This window comes from Maylandia zebra, linkage group LG11, assembly GCF_041146795.1.
Source record: "Maylandia zebra isolate NMK-2024a linkage group LG11, Mzebra_GT3a, whole genome shotgun sequence".
In the NCBI taxonomy this organism is placed as follows: Eukaryota; Metazoa; Chordata; class Actinopteri; order Cichliformes; family Cichlidae; genus Maylandia; species Maylandia zebra.
In genome coordinates this window covers 23,001,277-23,015,929 of record NC_135177.1, presented here as the reverse complement: position 1 = coordinate 23,015,929, position 14,653 = coordinate 23,001,277, and the positions used below count along the sequence as shown (strand labels likewise).

General features: G+C 39.9%; 2 protein-coding genes and 1 long non-coding RNA gene across 3 annotated transcripts; 2 read left to right on the top strand and 1 right to left on the bottom strand.

The window, feature by feature from the left end:
- Positions 1–221: 221 nt before the first annotated feature.
- On the top strand, positions 222–1,869 carry LOC143421083 (uncharacterized). Its single transcript, XR_013100833.1, has 2 exons — positions 222–390; positions 1,314–1,869. It is a non-coding gene; the product is annotated as an uncharacterized LOC143421083 (long non-coding RNA).
- si:ch211-120k19.1 (mpv17-like protein) lies at positions 398–5,288 on the bottom strand. The gene is made up of 6 exons (XM_004541191.3): positions 5,242–5,288; positions 4,849–5,036; positions 4,354–4,697; positions 2,542–2,612; positions 2,415–2,444; positions 398–2,313 (listed from the first exon to the last, which is right to left on the bottom strand). Exons 3-6 carry the CDS (start codon positions 4,685–4,687, stop codon positions 2,188–2,190), a joined length of 561 nt encoding a protein of 186 aa, XP_004541248.1. The 5' UTR covers positions 4,688–4,697; positions 4,849–5,036; positions 5,242–5,288; the 3' UTR covers positions 398–2,187.
- A 2,966-nt stretch (positions 5,289–8,254) lies between these two features.
- Positions 8,255–13,458, top strand: c16h19orf85 (chromosome 16 C19orf85 homolog). The gene is made up of 2 exons (XM_076889599.1): positions 8,255–8,599; positions 11,163–13,458. Exons 1-2 carry the CDS (start codon positions 8,412–8,414, stop codon positions 12,394–12,396), a joined length of 1,422 nt encoding a protein of 473 aa, XP_076745714.1. The 5' UTR covers positions 8,255–8,411; the 3' UTR covers positions 12,397–13,458.
- Positions 13,459–14,653: the final 1,195 nt, after the last annotated feature.

Here is a 14,653-nt window from a genome sequence, read left to right as displayed (position 1 = left end):
GTACCATGATGCAAAATCTATAAAGATTTTTTGCAAAGGATTCAGGTAAAATTAATGGCTACAGTGACCCTGAGCCATTGCTAGCTAAAGTGTAGCTTTAGCTATTATTATTATTATTTAGCTATTATTTTATTTTTTTTCCTCGCATTTGGTTGCAGTATTCTCTTAGTCTGTTTAAATCAAATGATTTCACCAGATCCTCTTAACCTTTTATTCGGGAGATCGAGAGACCAGCCTCGGAGTGCTAGAATTCGAGCTGCTCACAAAGGAGAAATCAACAATATTCAACATTTGGACACCACGGCCCCAGCTGCAGGCCCAAGGCTGGAGCCCACCAAAACAACTCCCTGATAACGACTGTGTGATGACTATTCTTCCCGCCCCATGAAGGTCAAGGTCAAGGTCAAGGTCAGATTTATTTATATAGCACATTTCCAACAGCCGATGCTGCACAAAGTGCTTAACAATAACAATAAAATTAAAAACTACAGTGTAATACAATAATAACAATAGAAACAATAAAATAGAAGAATTGAAACAATACTAACTAATTCAGATAAATCCAAAATGCTTGGGTCATAATGTGTTAAAAGCCAGAGCGTAAAAGTGTGTCTTTAGTAAAGATTTAAATTGCTCAAGAGTTTGAGCAGATCTAATATTAAAGGGGAGACTATTCCAAAGTCTGGGACCTGCCACAGAGAAGGATCTATCACCACGAGATTTGAGGTTAGTCCGTGGAATGGACAACAATAGTTTTGAACTAGATCTCGTGGGTTTTCCTGGAGCATAGGCAGAGAGGAGCTCTGACAAGTAGGGGGGGGGCTCGGGCGTTGAGTGACTTAAAAACAAAAAGTAAGAGTTTAAATTGGATCCTGTAGGGGACAGGGAGCCAGTGTAAAGAGGCTAAAATTGGGGTTATATGCTCTCTCCGTTTGGTACCGGTTAGCAGGCGAGCAGCAGCATTTTGAACCATCTGAAGGCGATGGATGGTGGCATGATCTAGGCCATAATACAATGAATTGCAGTAGTCCAATCTGCAAGTAAGAAAAAGGTGGATGATGCGCTCGAAGACGTCAGCCGGAAGGTATGGCTTTATCCTGGCTAGCTGTCTTAGCTGAAAAAAACAGGACTGAACTACTGCACTCACCTGCTTATTCAATTTAAAAGAACCATCAATGTAAACTCCGAGGTTTTTTACATGTGTTTTACAATACGAGGAGAGGGTACCCAACGTGCTGTCGATATGATTGAAATTGCCAAAAATGACAACCTCAGTTTTGTTTTCGTTTAGCTGTAAAAAATTTAATGATAAGGACACCTGGATTGGCTGGAGGACTGTTTACTTAGCCTGATAGGCCGAAGGACACTGTCTCAGCTAAACTATGGACACGCACACACACACACTTACACTGATAAGCACTCACTCATCCCCCTCCCTTTCCAACGCCTTCGATGCTTGTGCCCTACCGGGGATGATAGCAGTCAACTGGACCAGCACAGATGCTGCAGGACCGGATGCGCTGTCTACGCCGGCTCTCTCTTACCCTTTACCCGCCCCTGTTGCTTGTCTCGTGTTTCTATGGTGTATTGATAGTCATGTGCTTTTGTGCTGAGGTGTTTTTTCTTTTATCAAACTGTTCTCCCACTAGGAGCTCAGTCTGAGTGGAGTTTTTTTTCTCCTCCTCTTACCTCATGTAGTGTATTTTCGTTGTTTTTTTCCTATCAGCCTACCTTCTGACATGTCTGCCCAATGTGATGTTTGTGTAAAGTTGGTCAGAAGGTTCCTTTGTGAGTGCGCATGCGCCATTAGCGTGCTGCCTGCTGTAACCCCTAATTTCCCTCGGGATGAATAAAGTATTCTGATTCTGATTCACAATAGAACAAAACATGTCAAAAACTGAAACAATGTATCATGTGACGTTTAAAGAAAAATATTAGCTCATTTTGAATCTGATGGCAGAAACACATCTCAAAAAAGTTGGGATAAGTCCATATTTACTACAATGTAGCATCGCGTCTTTGTTTAACAGCAGCCTGTAAACATCTGGGAACAGACCAGCTGCTGGGGTTTATGGGTTTCTGATGTATATAAATCACTGCATTCAGATTTTACTCACAGTGTCCCAGCTTTTTTGGAATTGTGTTTTTAGTTAGTTTACTAAAGCCTTCGATGTGACGAGGAGAGTCTCAGGTTCTTTCCTGTTCATGGTGTCGCTGCTGTCTGAGGTGACACAGGAAGATTGTGAAAACCAGGGCGACACCACCCAGAAACACCGTCCGAGCCACAGGGGGGACGAATGCAAAGTTCACTGCCTGAGGTGATGGGAAAGAAGAAAAATGGATATCATGATTGTGAAAGCCTGTCATCAGTGTAGTTCTCTCAGTCTGTGTGTGCAGAGAAGAGTTGAGCAAACCTGCATTGTTGACCAAAATACTACCCCAGTCTACAGAGTGGGAGAGAGAGAGAGATTATTACAGGAGATCTGGGAACATATCGCCATCATGAAGTTTAATAAAGACAGACAATGACTTTATACGTACCTTGTAAGATGTCCAAAATTTCTGCCTCCAGTCTTCAAGTGGGTCATCTTTGTGTTCAAGTAAACTCAAACCTACAATGTAGACAGATTTTGTTTTTCAATCGGTCATTAAAAACTCACTTTTCTTTACCCAATTATTCATGGGTAGATTTGTGTTACTTGGTAATAACTATAAGGTAAATCGTTTGATTAATTCAGATGTATTGATGTAACCTAAAATGTTTGTGCAGATCAGTAGAGTATGCGAACATTTGAGATTTGTCCACATGTAATCCATAACTGAGGACAAAGCTTGTAATAATACAACAGTAATGAGCAGAAGTAGTCATGTTTAGTAATAAAAAATTGATGCCATCAGTACGGTTATATTAGTATTCTTAGAATTAGGAGGCTTCTTTAGATGAATTAAGTTTATATACAATATACAGTGATCTAATAGGTGTTTTTTTCATAGGTGAAGGCTGTTATGAAAACCCGAGTAGACCAAAGAGTCCAATTAGCATGCTAACAGTAACACCTGCTGACTATGGTCTTGAAAAGGGAAAATATCCAGTTCACAGAGTGAAAATGCCTTGTTGATATCAGTGGTCTTGGAAGGATGGACAAACTGCAGGAAGGGCATAGTGACTTAAAGCATCTCTGAAGCAGCAGCAGTAGAAGAGCACACTAGGTGTCATTCCTGCCAGCTAACAACAGAAAGCTGAGGCTACAGTTCACATGGGCCACTAAAATTAGACAATACAAGATTAGAAAATCAGTGCCTGGTCTAATGAGTCTTGAGTTCTGCTGAGACATTTGGTTAGTTGGGTCAGAATTTGGCATAAGCAACATGAAATCTTGGAAAGGATTGTGTAAACGGTTCAGGGTAGTGGTGATGTAACAATGGGATTCTTTCTTGGCACATTTTGGGCCTGTTAGTACCAACTGAGCATCATTTAAACACCACAGCCTGCCTGAGTGTTGTCCACTCTTTTATAACCACAGTGTACACATCTTCTGATCGCTGCTTCCTGGATAACACATATCACAAATCTCATATCATCTCAAACTGATTTCTTGGCCATGACAGATTACTCAAATGGCGATCTCAGACTTCCAATAAAACACCTTTGGGATGCAGTGGAATGGGAGATTCATTATGGATGAGCAGCTGAAAAATTTGCAGCATGTGTGATGGTATCGTATCAATATGGACCAAAATGTCTGAGAAATGTTTCCAGCACCTTGTTGAATTGACACTATGACAATAGATACCCCAACTCACTACTGACCTGTACCCAATAAGTTGACTAGTGAACATAGCTGCCATTAATTCAGAGTGGTATGGTGCAGTTGCATGGTCAGCAGATTCATACTGACTGTGAAAAACATCCAATAAAACAGTAAAACAATGTAGATGTCTATCTGAAGCCTGACTGGTTGAACTCTGTCTTAGATTATGGGGATTTTCTTTACACAAAAAACTTATAAAAAAAAAAAAAAAAAAAAAAAAAAAAAATATATATATATATATATATATATATATATATATATATATGTATATATATATATATATATATATATATATATATAGTACCTTGCAAGATAAATATTACAAATTGTGACACATCCAATGGGGTAAAAACATAAAGACATAAAGAAAATATAAGTTTTTAGTTGCTTTTTAAAAACTCAGAGTCTAGGAACCAGTCTTCCAAAAGCTCTGCCATCTTTAGATGTTAAACTTGTATGATGCACAGCCATCAGGTATTGATCACAGGCTCCTGCTGGAGGTTCACAAATAGCTGTAAAAGTCAAAACTAGAATCACATACCAATGTAAAAGGCACTGATGGTGAGAGGAGCCGCAATCAGCTGGTCCACCACCACCTTCCCAGTTACTGCCTTTACTCCGCCTCCTGGCAGCATCTTCTCCAGCCCTCTGAGCCAGTGATAGTTGAAGTTGGCGTGGAAACAAAAACCGACGGTCGCCACTCGAGCCATCTGATGCCAGTCGACTCCTACTAAATCCTCCGATGTGGATCCTGTTGCTGGTTTCTCACCCAGCACGCTCTGCTGTACGAGGTCAGCAGAGGCGAACAGGGCTGTGTATCCCAGGATGTTACTGATGTACGGGTGAGCTTTGAACACAGCCCAGACCCACTTCATAGTGAGGAATCTGATAAGAGAGAGCATTAAAGCTGAAGTCATTCGACATTTGCCTTAGTTAGGAAAGCCGTTCACTGAAGGTTGAAAAACAGTGGGTGAGGAAATTCAGCAGCATAAGGGCCAGGCTATGATTAGTGATCCCCTAAAATATCCAGACTTACCTTTCAGAGTTGCTCCTCTCACACTCTTCTGAGTCTCCCCAAAGCCAAAAAGACACAAACTACATTTCTCTGGACAAAGACGATCATCAGCAGAGGCAAATCTACACGTGACGAGATCTCACAGGGTCAAAGTTCTGCTCCTGTTGCAGGGCATGTGTGATAAAGCCTTATCATCCCCCTGGAGAGGACTGTGAGAAAGCACAACATGTGAAGCGTGAGACTTGACTGAACACACACTAACAAACTCATGCTGTAAAGCTTAAACAGCTGAATGTATGTGCATGCAGATTTGATAACGACGGTTGAATGTACTCATTGCACTCATCGTGTAATGTCACTATGTAAGCAAATCCTGGTAAGAAAATCTCTAATCTCTAACACACTATGACTTACCACGCTATTCCTTGTAACCACACCAGAGCTGTGCACCCTTGGGCCCGAAGCACATGTAGTGTCACTATAAATAGATGCCACTCCTGCAGCAGCGATTCCCTTCTCTGAGTTAACCGCTTGGCTTTGAAAAGGCGCCGAAATCGGATAGAAGCAATTTTCAAGATTTTATGGCTTCTTTTGAAGTAAGTGAATGAATTTGCACCTCTCACTTATGTGTTTTGTTTTGTTTTTACTGTGAACATTCTCACAAAATCACTGACATCTTCCGAGTAGTTACTCTGTGTCCCAACAGCCAAATGAAAGCATAAATGAGACGATTCCATTGCATTAATTGCTCCTAAATTTTGCCTCTGCATATCAGGATCTCACCTGCATTGGGTGATTTTTGCTTTTACTTGTGCTGTATTAGTATATATTGAATGTTTTTGCTCGTTTAGCTCTGAAGGTCATTGGTTAAAATGTGTTTTGTTTAACATGCTTAAACACATTTTCTTGGTTTATTTAGTGAAAAGCCAAAAGATCTGCAAACTTGTCAGTACAGATTAAGAAGCTGGGTGGATATTTCACTTGAGTAATATAAAGTAAAAGTAATTTGTTAGGTACACCTCAGGAAAAGCAGGTTGGACGCCTTTTACTATCAGAATTGCTTCATTTTTTTATGTCAGAGATTCAACAAGGTGCTGGGAACAAACCTCACACTCAAAACTTTTGGTCCATATTGACACAACAGCATCACACAGCTGCTGCAGGGTCTCCCATTCTGCCTCACTCCAAATGTGAGGAACTGCAACTGGATTGAATTCTGGTGACTGTGGAGGCCATTGGAGTACAGTGAACTATTTATGAAAAAAAAAACAGCTTGAGATGATTTGAAATTTGTGACATGGTGTGTTGTCTATCAGAAGATTGGCACATTGTGGTTATAAAGAGATGGACACGCCAGCAACAATGCTCAAGTAAGATGTGGTGCTTAAATTATGCTTAATTGGTACTAACAGGCCTATAGTGTGCTGAAGAAGTTCCTCACACCTTAACCCAATCACGACCATCCTAAACTGTTGATAAAAGGCTTGATGGAGCCATGCTTTCGTGTTCTTTACACCAATTCTGACTCTAAAAAAGAAATTCATTTCTGAGAATGAATGTGGCAGTTTTTTGGCTGGAAGGGAAATAAGTTGACAACTTTTTACCAAGTTACTTTTAGGTAAAAGATACCAAAAAGTAACTTGACTGTCTATGTCAAATGTAGACAGACAAATTCCTACTCCTTATTTGAATTTTTGTTGTGTGTTGTGTTGGATTTGCATGTTGCGCTCACATCTAGAAAATTAACAATAACGTGAGCTGCAAAGAAGAGAAAAGTTAATAATCGTAACCTTAAAATCACTTGGTAAAGTTAAATGTATTTTCACATCTGTGTAAAATAAATAAATAAAATAAAGCCTAGCCACACACCTGCTGCCATAGATATGCAAAATGTTGAACTTGGAAGGTGTCCTTTTGAATCGTAAAGGTCAATTAAAAGCAGCTAGCAACCATCCTAGATCTTCCCACTGAGAATGTGATAATTAGGGCCAGAGTTTAAACTGGTCAATTAAGTGCTTGTTAACCCTGAACTCAAGCGTTAGTGTCTCGCAGTATTTAACAAGCTGCTTTCAGAAAGCCACACAATGGAGGCGTGTGCCCACACTTCTACAAGTGGTTGACTTCTCAGATAATTGCCCTTTTCTTTTCAGACCCTCTCATCATGTCTCACTTCCTCTCCCGTTATCAATTTGTCAAAGCAGATTCCTTTAAGACTGCCTGGGAAAAATGCATTTGCATTGACCGCTGATGTCACTCAGCTTAATTTGTGCACACATCGGTCCACAATACATGCACACACATGCATTAACAGCTGAATTACTGCAGCACGCCTCCTCAGCCTTCAGTGCAGTTTGTAGAGAGATACACAGAAACCTGGAGACAAAACGGTAAGCAGGCTTTTGCAGTTATTTTTATATATTTTTATATAATTATAAGTTATGTAGATCTGCTGTTTCCACAGTACAACACATTAGCTGTAACAGCGTTTTTGACATTTTGTTGTTATGTTATAATAAATATGAGTTACAGCCTTTACAAACAGGTTTATATAAACACTTATTGCTTAATCGGTGATTTTTGCCTGCAGTTTGTCTTTTCTCATCATTTAATCATTTAATTTTTTTAATAATCATTCATCCTGATCACTTCCTATATGTTCATCTTATGAGAATTGGGGCTTGATTTCTTTATAGTGATTTCCTAGTTAGTGGAAATTGACTATGTACACTTTTGGGTACTTTACTTGTACTAAACATAAATTCACAGCGAAGTGTTGAACTTTTAACTCCCCTTCTATTGCTTTACAGATGCACTGCAATTAGTCTGACGGCACATTTCTTTGTTTTTTGCGTTATAGTTGGGGTTAAAATTTGTGGCAGCCAGGCTTTTAGACTTTTGACTTTTTAAGGCATGGCTCAGGCAGTAGGGTGTGTTGTCTACCAATCAGAAAGTCGGTTTAACGATCCCCAGCTATTCCAGTGTACATGTCAAAGTATCCTTGAGCAAGACGCTGAGTGTAAATGTTAGAAAACACAAAGGCAGAGATAAAAGTGCTGTACGAATGTGTGTGTATGTGTTAGTTGGGTAAATAAGACTATAATGGATAAGTCATATAATCTTAATAAAAAAATCCTAAAATTGAGTAGAAAGGTGCAAGTACCAGACCATTTACTCCTCATGTCACAGTTCCTCAGAACAGTAATATTAATTTTGAGAAATAATAAGATAATTTTTTTCCTGTGCAGAATAAATACTTTTAGATATAGTGAAGGCAGATTATATTTTATTTAAGTACAAGAGAAATTTACTCCTTCTGTCATTGTTTCTCGTCTGTCAGGAAATGCAGGATTCAGTTCAAGATTACTCTGATTACTTTCAGAGCTCTGCCTGCCTTACGGGTATACAGCACCTTTATGGTTAGCACCTGTCTGAGCTCCTCTGATCAGGATCTGTTCTGCTCTCCATCCTTTAAACTCAAGAAGACTCTGCTGGAGCATTTATGTTATATAAATGGACGTTTATTCCACTTTAAGTCAGTGACTCCTGACTCTCCTAAATCTCCACTAAATGTATGTTTCTCAGGCATGCGACCGTCTATCTCTGCGAGTCTTGAGCCTGGGTTGGAGCGAGGGGTCCCCTGGGGTCGTGACCTGTACACCTTTGTAACTTCAGCAGCAGGTCACATGATGAGGACCCTGCAGAAACCCAAGAAGAACCGACCATCCAAGCGGCAGGTCAACCACCGTCGCTTCCTGCACAACATGATTCAGAGGTGTGTTTGACCATCAGTGAAACACTTGCAGTAAAATGTAGAACAGCCTTTTCCTGCCAGTGAAACTGAGCGTAAGAAAATGCGAGCTCACAGGTGATGAGAGGGGGAAAAATACAAAAAACATTGTTATGTAGCATTCAGTGTGTTGCGTGGTTTTCACATGAATGTGTACTTATTACTCCTTAAATCCCCTAAAATGATAAAAAAAAAAACAAGGATGGAGGGTAGATAACATTTCATTTTTAAAGGAATAGTATTTTGAAAATACACACTGAAGGTTAGGAGAGTAATTTGATAAAAATCTAACATATGTGACTTCAAAAAACAAGCTGGCAGGGAAGGTTCTCACAACACTGGCAAAAGTTGACTTCTTTCTAAAAATGTTTTTAAGAAAACATTTGAAGGATTTTTATCATTTCAAACCGGATAAGATTCATAGTTTAACTTACACATACATGCTAACAGTGAAAAACCATTCTCAGTTTAATATCCTAGAAATGTTTATAGATTTTATTGAGGCCTGAGATTAGAGAATAATTTGTTTGAAACGGTAGAAAGATTGGCCTGCATGATTCTGAGCTGTTGATGGCGTTACTCAAGAGTATCATCCATCCAACTTCATCCTTAGTTCAGGCATTGTAGGGAGACTAGAGCCTATTCCAGCTGTCGCAGCGCAAACACAACTGGACAGGTCGCCTGTCTATCATGAAGCTAACACTTCACACTCAATTTAGGATCACAAATTAACCTAACTTGCATTTCTTTGGACTGTGGGAGGAATTTGGTGAAAACCTGGACAGGGAGAACATAGAAAGGCCCCACCTGGCCGGTGGGTTTGAACCAGTAGGCAACAATCCTGACTGCTGCACCAACATGCTGCCCATGTAAGGCCATGTCCATACTAATATGTTTTTGTTTGAAAACACATCTTTTTCTCTCGGTTTTGGCCTTCCATCCACGCTGTGACGGTGTTTTCAGTCAAGGAAAATGCAGCGTTTTGAAAACGCTCTCCAAGGCAGATACATATGAAAATGCAGTTTTTGCATCGCAGTGTGGACAGCAAACCTGGAGCCTTTTCGAAAACGATGACACATTTTAGTCATGTGACCAATTAAAGTAAGATAGCGGAGGGCATTATACAGCAGTTAATGCTCTATGTTGGTACACGGCATTGAAGATGATAACAGTGGGTGGATTATATTCTTAAACTTAGTTACAGCGCTTTCAGAAAGACATCTACATTATTACATTACATTACATTACATTATTAATTATTAATTAATTAATTACATTATTATTTTTAAAAAAAAGGGCAGGGATAGCTCAGTAGGTAGAGTGGTTGCCCCATGATCGGAGGGTCGGGGGTTCGACTCCACTGAACAGCTACCCTGAGGTACCCCTGAGCAAGGTACCATCCCTACACACTGCTCCCCGGGCGCTGCATTGGTGGCTGCCCACTGCTTCAATGGGTGAATGGGTTAAATGCAGAGGAGTAATTTCCCTATGGGGACTAACACATACACATTATTATCTACTGTGATAAAGTCTGCTCTCCATATTGACAAAATATTAATGAGGTCATTTACAGCTGTAACATGAATAAAATAGCTGAATTGCCACCTGAGCATGCAGTTACGTTCCATAGAGTTTTGATAATGATCTACAATTTTGTCCAGGTGTGTTGCAGCAGGGATACATAGAAAAATTTCAAGACACCGGCCTTTAAGTTTGACACCTGTGCCTTAGAGGATCCTTAACTTAAAAAGTCTTTTTAACCTAAGAACAAAAAATGGCAGCTTTCCCAAAACTGCTGTAAAAATACTATGTAATAATATTTTTTTCCACTTTAAATCACTTATTCTTTTAAAAATACTTCAGCCTGAGCTGTAAATATTGAATATTAATTATAGATTGGGGATTTTATGCTTTTGAAGGCCAGTATGTTTACATAACTCCATTGATTTTTAGTAAAATGGCAAATGGCCTGTATTTGTATAGCGCTTTACTTGGTCCCTAAGGACCCCAAAGTGCTTTACACTACATTCAGTCATTCACCCATTCACACACACATTCACACACTGGTGATGGCAAGCTACATTGTAGCCACAGCTGCACTGACAGAGGCGAGGCTGCCGGACACTGGCGCCACCGGGCCCTCTGACCACCACCAGTAGGCAAACATGGGGTTAGTATCTTTGATCATTGTTTTTAATAGGCCCTGAGATGGGCCAACGATTAGCAGCGACATTCATTTTCATGCATTTCTATTTTTTCTACAGTGTCAGATTTTTTTTTGAGGTCCTAACAACAAAAAATGCCACCTTCCCAAAAACTATTATATAGTAATATTTTCTTTCTACTTTACATGACACAGTCTTTTAAAATTACTTCAGCCTGAATTATAAATATGAAATATTAATGACAGTATTTTGGATTTTAACCCTTTAAAGAAGAATTTAAAAAAATCCACTGGCAAATTGTTTAGCAGAGCCAAAATAGCATGAAATAGTTTTCCACTGTTGTCCCAATTCATTGTTTCATTCACTTTTTTTCTTATCAACAGAAAATTTGCAGATATTGAAGCAGCAAACCAGCGGTTGGCATATGCTCTTTATTTTAAGGATGAGGACAAAGGCATGTCCTCTCTGTCATCACACAAGCCAGATTCACCTGACCAGTCAGGTAATCCATCTCAAAGTGGTGGTCCACAGGATGCCGATAAAAACAGCCTTCAAACAGGTGTAGATGGTGCCTCAAAGTCTATCAGTGTTTCCTCAAGTCAAGTAAATACAAAAAGGAAGCAGACTGAATCAGGGCATCTTTGGAAACATCACTCCATATCGCAGTCCTCCACCTGCAGAGCTGCAGCGAACAAACACAGCAAGAGGAGGCAGGAAAAGGGAAGCAGAGGTCATAAACCGGTGGAAATTAAACCTATTAGCTCCCCAAGAAGTTCTGACTTGTTCCACGGGGCGGAGCTATTTTATTTTAACAACGAGAGTCAGTCGAAGCCAGCCGACAACCACCAAGAAGACACAGAGTCAACTACAAATGACTTCATTCAGCTTGGCCAAAATGTGGACATCTCCCCCTCCTTCTCCCCAGAGTTATCTCCATTGTCTCTTGACTCTTGTGATTTCTCCGTTCAAGTGTTCACAGACCTCGCGGGCTGCGCGCAGGCTCAGAAGAGCTACTTCGACTTCTCTGAGGGTCAGCTGACTGACATAATGGAGCCATTTTCCATTGACAATAAGGACTTAGGGGATTGCACTGACATAGAGGCATATTTTGAAAGCATTTGTGCATGCCATGGTGATGATGATGATATATTTGGAGACCAGTCACATAACTTTACCGAAGTGGATGATCTCCACTGTGAAGGTGAGTGTAGGTATGAATATGCATATGCAGACCAGGGAGTGACCTCAGACCACTTCCAGGGTAACCACAGGAGCTCAGTGACCCTGAGACAAAGTGCATACACAGAAGAGGAACAATTTAACACCTTTAAACTCTGTCAAAGCACAGACATCAACCAGAAGCAGATCCCCTCCTCAGTCAGCTACCACCACTACAACATCGCACAGCTTCAGGCGTACCAGTGTTCTCAGGAGGAGAGCACCTGTATGCAAGTTAACTGGGAAAATAACCTACAGTTTACACCATTTGAAGGAGTTGCTCAGTCCTTCACTGTTCCACTTAACAACGCTGAGCTCCGCCCCATACCAACACCACCTCAGGAAGACAACTGGCTGTTTACTGATATCCTGAAGGACAGAAAGTCACCTAGTTACTAGGAACACATGCCTCATGTTCTTAAAGAGAATCAGACTCAACCGGTCTCATACTTGAGAAGACAAATTCTCAATGACTTCTTGTTTTTACTTTTGTTTAAAGACATTACAAATTTTTGGGGAACACATTTATAATGCTGTCCTTTTTGTTTTTTGATGTTTTGCCTTTACAGAACAATTGCCAGCTAACTACAAATACAGAAGTTCTGGGAATTATGCAATCAAACCAAACAGGTCCAGAGTAAAACAAAAGAAATTCACTCCGTGAATGTACAGTCAATGGCCACTTTATCAGGTATAGGGTTGGATCACTTTTACCTTCAGATCTCATTCATCATGACATGGAAACCTAATCTGATGGATTGCATAACAGCGGACAAACTCCAATCAAAGCTGGTCTGATATAAATCTGAGAATTTATTTATATTATTATGTATGTAAATTTATCCTTAAAAACTGGGAATTATGAGGAATGAAGAAACAGTATTTGTGACAGCTAGAGTAAAAAACTAATATAGAGCTGTGTACTTCAATTCTTCTGTCAATTACACTGTTAAGAAATCTTACATTTATAAATACGTTCAAGATGTTTTTTTTAACTTTTGAAAACATCTTTCAGACGGTGTCCTTACCAAGTTCTAAGTTTGATACTTCTAATTTGTGAATGCACCAGCTTTTAGATCAAAAACATCTGTAGGTGCTGTTCATATTACCTCATTATTTATTTATTTTTTAGCATTTATTAGCTTACAACAAAGATCTGAACTATTTATTCTATTCTATTCTTTATTTTGTAATTAAACAGTGCTTACCTGAGAGGTCAGTCCAAATCAATCTGTTCAAGAACTGTTTTGCAGTATTTATATAGATACTGTAAATAACTAGTCTAGGTTCTTCCTTGTATACCAAAGTTTAAACATGCTTGATTAGCTTTGTGAATTTTTATGTCCAAAATGTTTATGAGTCGTTATGAGGTGTTTTGTTAAAAAGCATGCTGGCATCACAAGTTCTTTTTGAAAAGGAGTTTGTGCATTTGCCATAATGTGACATACAGATGAGCTACAATTTTTTTTATACCACCTTAATTAATTATTAATTACCAAGCAACCATGATCAGATTTAACGTTTTCTTGAATAATCAAGATTGTAGGCCAGGACTTCACACTGGATGAAAAAAAAATATAGTTATTTAGAAAATGTTGCCACATTTTTTGACAGATTAGGCATTTGTACTGTCTACACTGAAAAAAATAACCTGCTGGATTAACATTAAAAAATATGTACATCGCTTTGTCAACCTTAGTGTTTTATGTTATAACTGCACACATTATTTATTTATTATTATTTCTGCATCCGTCTGAGTCTCCGCAGCTGGGGCAAATTCAAAATTCAAATTCAAATTTTTTTTTTTTTTTTATTTGTCACGTACACAGTCATACACAGTACGATATGTATTATAGTCACAGGTGGCCTTCGGGCACTGCCTTCGTCGCCCCAAGCGCAGACTGCCCGGGGTGCCCGGTGCGACGTGTGGTGCCTGCCTGGGAACCACATCGCCGAATCCCCGTCTGACAGGTGGGCGTGGGAAATGTGGTGTATGGAAGACCGCTTCGGCCATTGCCGATCGGGGGCCCAAGTCCTTCTGATCGAGGCCCCACCCCACGGAAGGTGTGAGGCCGGAGGCGGCCCCTATCGCGCCGGGGTTCGGTCTTCTCTGAGTCGGGTTGTTTGGGAATGCATATATATATACATATATATGTAATTTATATATATATGTGTGTATGTGTGTATATATACATATGTGTATATATGTGTGGGTCCAGATAATGAAAGACATTCAAGAGCATAAAATACATAAAATCACCTATCACCTGAGTCAAGAGCAAAGCGCAGATCCATGTCAGACAATAGTACACTGCTGTCTATACTTCATTCATAAAAAACTAATCTACAAATTCCCAGATATGAAGGATGAAGAGGACAACAAGCTGATCTGAAAAATCGCTGCTTAATGGGGACTAAATGGCCTGGTAAATGGCCTGCATTTGAAGACCCCAAAGCGCTTTACACTACATTCAGTCATTCACCCATTCACACACACACATTCACACACTGGTGATGGCAAGCTACATTGTAGCCACAGCTGCCCTGGGGTGCACTGACAGAAGCGAGGCCACTGCCGGACACTGGCGCCACCGGGCCCTCTGACCACCACCAGTAGGGAAACATGGGGTTAGTGTCTTGCCCAAGGATATTTGGC